At 38.2% G+C, this 6000-nt stretch overlaps 3 protein-coding genes across 3 annotated transcripts in view; all 3 read left to right on the top strand.

Annotated features, from left to right (window-relative positions):
• The window catches only part of LOC118407885 (cytochrome P450 4V2-like), a 13757-nt gene extending 13418 nt beyond the window's left edge, over nucleotides 1-339 (top strand). The window contains exon 12 of the mRNA XM_035808458.1: nucleotides 9-339. Coding sequence (XP_035664351.1) covers nucleotides 9-169 — 161 coding nt within the window. The 3' untranslated portion in view covers nucleotides 170-339. The remainder of the gene's footprint in view (nucleotides 1-8) is intronic.
• Nucleotides 1-6000, top strand: part of LOC118407879 — a 313255-nt gene that overhangs the window by 64613 nt on the left and 242642 nt on the right. The window lies entirely within an intron of this gene.
• LOC118407874 overlaps nucleotides 1-6000 on the top strand; it is a 341762-nt gene that overhangs the window by 95131 nt on the left and 240631 nt on the right. The window lies entirely within an intron of this gene.

The following is a 6000-nucleotide window of genomic DNA, read 5'->3' as shown; positions in this document are numbered from 1 at the left end:
CTTTACAGGTCAGAGGTTTGCTCTGATGGAGGAGAAGGCCATCCTGTCCTCCATTTTTCGCCGGTTCCGCATCGAGACCATGCAGAACCGTGAGGACCTCAAGCCCCTGGGGGAGCTCATCCTTCGTCCCGAGAGCGGGGTCAGGATCAAGCTGTTCCGCAGGGAGTGAAGGGTTAAAGGACAAAGGTCAAGGCTCAATGGAAATGATACTGTAGTAACGGAGGATGGAATGAGAGCGGCTAAGTCCCTGTCACACAGTGGATGAGCTTTGGGTGGAAATATTTTGCTGATTGCACAAAGATTGCATAGCTTTAAGAATTGCCTGAAAGTCTACAACATTGGATGTAGTGTTGAAAAATTGTACGATGATAAAGAAAATGCTGGCGTACTACTGCTAAAAAGGTCATTATTAGGGTATAGACTCATTGGCTGTTTGATTTCACTATTGTGTAATAGGGACTGTTGAGGAGGAATTTCACTCATGTTTTTGGTCTTTATAAAATGTAAAAGAAAAACACATTGTATGATCATGTTTGATATTCTATACTTTATTGAAAGTTTATTCTTACATAAGCGAATGCTGGAGCATTTTTGTCATCAAAGCTATCCCAAGAACCTCTACCTCTGCCTTGGGACAGAAATTTGCCATCTATCCAAAAGTTAAAACTATATGACATTCATGAAGTAAAAAATTACTTTCGCAGTTACAAAAATGACAGATCTAAAAAGGAATTTATATCATGGATTCCCAAACAATGAGTGGGACTAAAAAGAGTTAAAGCTTAGACAGTCTTGGTCTCTATTATGAATGTGAAAACTATAAAAATGAGGCTTTCGTCAAATCAAAGAGGATGTACATAATTGTATGCTTAATTAGATGTTTGCTGTTTAAATCAAAATGTATAGCTGTAAGATCACCCCTGTTAAAAACTGAGATATGATGTGACAAGTTGAACATAGAATAAAGCACCAGATATAATTATTATTATAGAATCAAGTATAAAACTTCAAAAAAGTTTATAATTCATACTTCTACATGCATTGCTGTGATGTTGTTGTATTTCCATCATTCTGTGTTGTAACTGAAAGGTGGATATAGCAATATAATGATGTTTGAAATAAAGTGCTTTAGAAGAAAAATAAATTTGCATTGCATATACGTTTGGTGTGTAGCCTCCTTCGTAGACTTCTAGCAGTGATGGTTTTTTTTTCTTTTTTTTGGGGGGGGGGGGGGGGGGGCACTGATTTGTAAATTTTCAACTTGGGCTAAGGCCCCCTTTCCACTAGACTGCGATCGCGCTGCGCTCTCTGAATAGGATTCGCTTTCTCACTGGGTATATTATACTAAAATGTGTTTTGTTTCCTTTCTTATCATATTTTGCGTTTCCGAAAGCTACCCAGCCGGCCCCCGGGCTGGGAAGTGGGACCTTGGCCTATGCCGGCCAGTGATATGCTTACCACAGTAACAATGCGTTGATTTACTCTAGCAGCCATTCGACGGAGTGTGCCAGCTTAATCATGTTGTCCCTAACACACTTCGTTTTAACTACTAGATGCAGGCGGTTGTACTGGTGACATTTTGACCGACAGCATACTTGACGCGTCCAGTTGCAGTCCACAAAACGCACACCGTACATGTCAATCAAACTCCAAGTTCAAGTTACTCCAGAACGTGGTGACTATACTACATAAAAGACGGGTACTGACCTTGTTAGTGTATGTGTGATCGATAGGCACTGTACATCTAACAAGTTTATTTACATTTACTAAATGAAACCCAGTTATGGCAAATTAAAGACCAACAGCAATTACTATTCTTGTTACATAGACAAGCGACATCTGTCTTATTATAACAAGATTGATGATCTCCTACATACACGTTTGACCCAAAGCTACACCCTATTATGTAACATGAATTATGGGGTTACAGCAATACACAGATAAGAAATATGCATGATTAAGGCAATCAGTAGAAAGCAAACCAATAAAGGTAAGATTACGTCTGAGCTATCCAATTTACGACGTATCACAACAATGACAACTGATACGAAATCACATTTTAATAACAAACACGGACTTAATGCTTGAAGGCTGCCTAGAGCCACAGATATACATACTCTGCTTTACACTTGCATTGACAGCGTATCAGACATTGGGCGCTCCTACCCACAAACAAGGTAAAGCTTTGAGGTGCCTCCCGCTTTGACTGAAGTTATATCACCTTTACCGCAATTATGTTCGCCCCCTTCTCAACACATTTTGGCCCGTTTTGAGAGAATTTCAGGGCCAAAAAGCTAAACCGAAGTCAGTTCGTATGAACAGATAAATATCTGGCGGCGGCGGCCAGTTCTGTCCTACTTGCGCTGCCGGTCACTGACGAAGTGTTCGAAATAGAACCATGGCCGAACATGATCAAAATAGACCCTTGATCGAAAACCATGATCGATATAGAACCATGATCGAACATGATCGGTATAGAACCATGATCGAACATGATCGATATAGAACCATGATCGAACATGATCGATATAGAACCATGATCGAACATGATCGATATAGAACCATGATCGAACATGATCGATATAGAACGATGATCGAACAGGGCGCGGGGTTTCATGATCGGTCCATACTGGTGGGTAAGTTACTGGTACAGAAAATTCAGGTCCAGGTCCAAAGAATCAGGTACTGGTCCGGACCAGATTCAGTATGTGAGAACTTGGGAATGGACGATACTCATATAAAATGGTCCGTTTCGCTAAAAAGAAATGACTACAACGTTAGACCAGACCCTACTTCGCTCTTGTTGTTTTATTAGACCAGTGAGCCCACAAACGTGTAAATTACTTATCATATAATCTGTTCATTTTCCAATAGGTCCAACGTCCGAATTTTCAGGTCCGGTTTGTCCGGACCGGTCCAATAAGAAACACCAGTTTTTACCAGTAACGTCACATCGTACCGGTACCCAACCCCTAGTCCATATTGTACTAATGAGGGTATACGTATTTATCATTGAGCGATTGGCTGGGAACGCCCAGACACGTTTAAGTGACCATAAATCTCCGCTGGAACAAAGAGGGAGAGACTTACATTACCGGCACCAAACTGAACGCCTGTCTGGACCGTCAGGGCCTTTTGACATCCAGTGTAAAGTTCATCACGTTCAAAACCGCAGCTGAAAGCTTCAAGATGGCGCCCTGGACGCTACAAACCGTGATTGTGTGTGCTGTATTCGGTAAGTAGTGGTTTGTTTCGTCAAAGATCAGTAGTTTAATCTCCAAGCAGATTCTACGGTGTCAAAAGATAGTATCAAAGCTAGCCAAGGAGTTTAGCTGGCCAAAGAGAGTCAAACGGGCACCGGGTCGCATACACACCCCTTGGCCGGCTTCACTCCTCTGCCAGCTTTTGATACTATCTTATGCTACCGCAGGAGTAGCTTGAAAATGACAGTGGTTGTTAAGATTTAGCTTTATTGAAATTGTAGACAATACAATACATGGCAGCTAAGCCGATATTGGGTTCCAACGCATACATACATTTACACTTCTCATCGAATAATTGCACATATTTAACTTAACTGGTTGAAGTATAGTTCAAATGAAAAAAAAAAGATTAAGCCAAAAGAGAAACCTCCTTGAGTAGAACATTAGTTAAACTCGATATATAAGGTTTAGCAGTTGGAAGAAGACTTACCAGTTGTTACTTGTTATTACTTTTTTGAGAACAGTCTGCTTGTCAGACGATATGGAGTCTATACCAACCCTGTAACTTTAAACCCAGTTCAAGGATGTCAACGTATTTATATACTGTTTCTTTGTTCAGTACACTGAGTACACTCAATACATTGAAATGAATTAGACTTTAAAAAAATTTTGTGTTTCCTGTTCTAGTCCTGGAAAATTTGGATCGGTAGGTAGGAATTATCTTTTTTAGAAATTTTATTCTTCAGACTTTGGCCATAACTCTGGTGCGCTAATGATACAATTAAGTATAGAAAATGAAACACTAGAGAACACATATTTTCAATGTCAAACTTTAATTGTGTGCATAAAGGTTACAAATATGAGTATACATTTATCTTTCATTAGATAGGACATACAGTTTTTTCTTAAAAAGGAAGAAAGAAGGCTAAATAAAAATTCTAACTGGAAACAATTAGTATGTGACTCCACTGGCCACCCAAAAGAAAGGGTGAAAAAAAGCTAGGGTGGGTAATTTTTTCTAGGGTAAGTCAGAAAACATTGTTCCTATGCCATATCATTCTTTGTATGTTTTGTGGACTGCCCAAATTTGTCTTGAACAAACGACTTAATGTCTACGTGACCTACAAAACATATTTGATCACCCTGAAAGTACAAACTAATCAGTCAGTTTGTTTATCTTCCATTATTAACATACATTGTAGTTACTAATATCCCTGCAGTACAAATATAGATACTACCTATAGTTCATACAAACAAATACAGAGTCTATACTATATATAATACAAAACATAGATGCTGACCTATAGTTCATACAAACAAATACAGAGTCTATACTATATATAATACAAAACATAGATACTGACCTATACTTCATACAAACATATACAGAGTCCTATACTATATATAATACAAAACTTAGATACTGACCTATACAAACGCATACAGAGTCATGTACTTTATCTATAGTACTATATTTAACAATGTATAAAGAATATAAAAATACAATCCTATTCTATTAACAAACATGTATAGAGATTGATATCATACTATATACAAACCTTAATTCAGTTACGCAACAAGGGTGGGTGATATCAATGGTAGAAGTTAAGTAAATCTAGATATAAACGTGAACTTCTGACCTTTTTCAGTGATTCAGTACTGGTAGTTTAACGCCCCTACCGATATTCATGTTAACGACATCCCCATAAAGGACATCGTGGTATAGAAATACATTAGAGTTGTGAGTTGCTCTTTAGCAATTGTTTCTAGAATTGCCGTTGATATTCTAAAGTGGACCTTTCCCGATTTTTTGCCTGGAACAAATTAAAACTTAAACAGGTCTACCAAGGCACTTGCCAGCATTGCCTGGTTCCCGATGTAGCTAAAAAGAAAAACAAAAAAACGAGCAACCTTTTCCACATGTTGTAACCTTTTTGAATAAACGGAGTTCAGATCTCCATATCAATATTGTTAACTAGTAACCTGCTTTTATTTACCTGCATTGTCGTATGATTTTTGATTATCTGTATCGCAGTATTATTCAAATGAGCCCCTTTACCTATAAAATTTCAGTTTTATTACTTTACTATATCAAGTTTTACAATGCCTGTTTAAACTGTTTCAGTACCTAATCACGCAATTCAGTGCTTTACGGTGTGCTGCACTGTATTTAGAGATTGATGGAACAACAATCATATGCACCGTCAATTACGATTTCAGAAACAGTAGATATTTGAGACTCATTAAATTTTCGACTGACCGCTTTGGTAAGTCTTTTACTCCATATTTCATCATCTGGTTTGAAAATTTGAATTTAAAAAAATCTATGGTCAAAAATTATGATCATTTTTAATATTCGTTTGTTCCTTGATACAATTCTCTTTTCCAGCTGCTGTTGTTGGAACAGGCCTCGGCACGGCAGGCTGCAGTTGTTCACAGGAGAGGGTGAGTCATCAGACAGCCCCATTTCTTACTTTACCTGTCAGGGCTCGAAATACATCCTGCATATGCAGGTTAGTGCAGGTATGATTGAAACTGTGCAGGTATTTTTGGTGTCCACCTGCACCTAACCTGCACTGGTCCATGTACTGGGTTTTATACATAAAAGACCTATGGTGTATGTGGATTGTTATTTAATAGCTGCATTGACTGTTACCACATATAAAGTATAAAAGAAAAAGAATAACAATGGTTCCTCAACAATTTTAGTATGATCAATTCTTTGTAAATGCAGAGTGGTGCAGGTAAAATTTGTCTGATGCAGGTGATTTTCAATGTTACCTGCACCAGTGCAGGT

The sequence above is a fragment of the Branchiostoma floridae genome, unplaced genomic scaffold (assembly GCF_000003815.2).
Source record: "Branchiostoma floridae strain S238N-H82 unplaced genomic scaffold, Bfl_VNyyK Sc7u5tJ_1495, whole genome shotgun sequence".
In the NCBI taxonomy this organism is placed as follows: domain Eukaryota; kingdom Metazoa; phylum Chordata; class Leptocardii; order Amphioxiformes; family Branchiostomatidae; genus Branchiostoma; species Branchiostoma floridae.
Note: the sequence above shows the minus strand (reverse complement) of the source record. Positions and strands in the feature narration are given on the sequence as shown.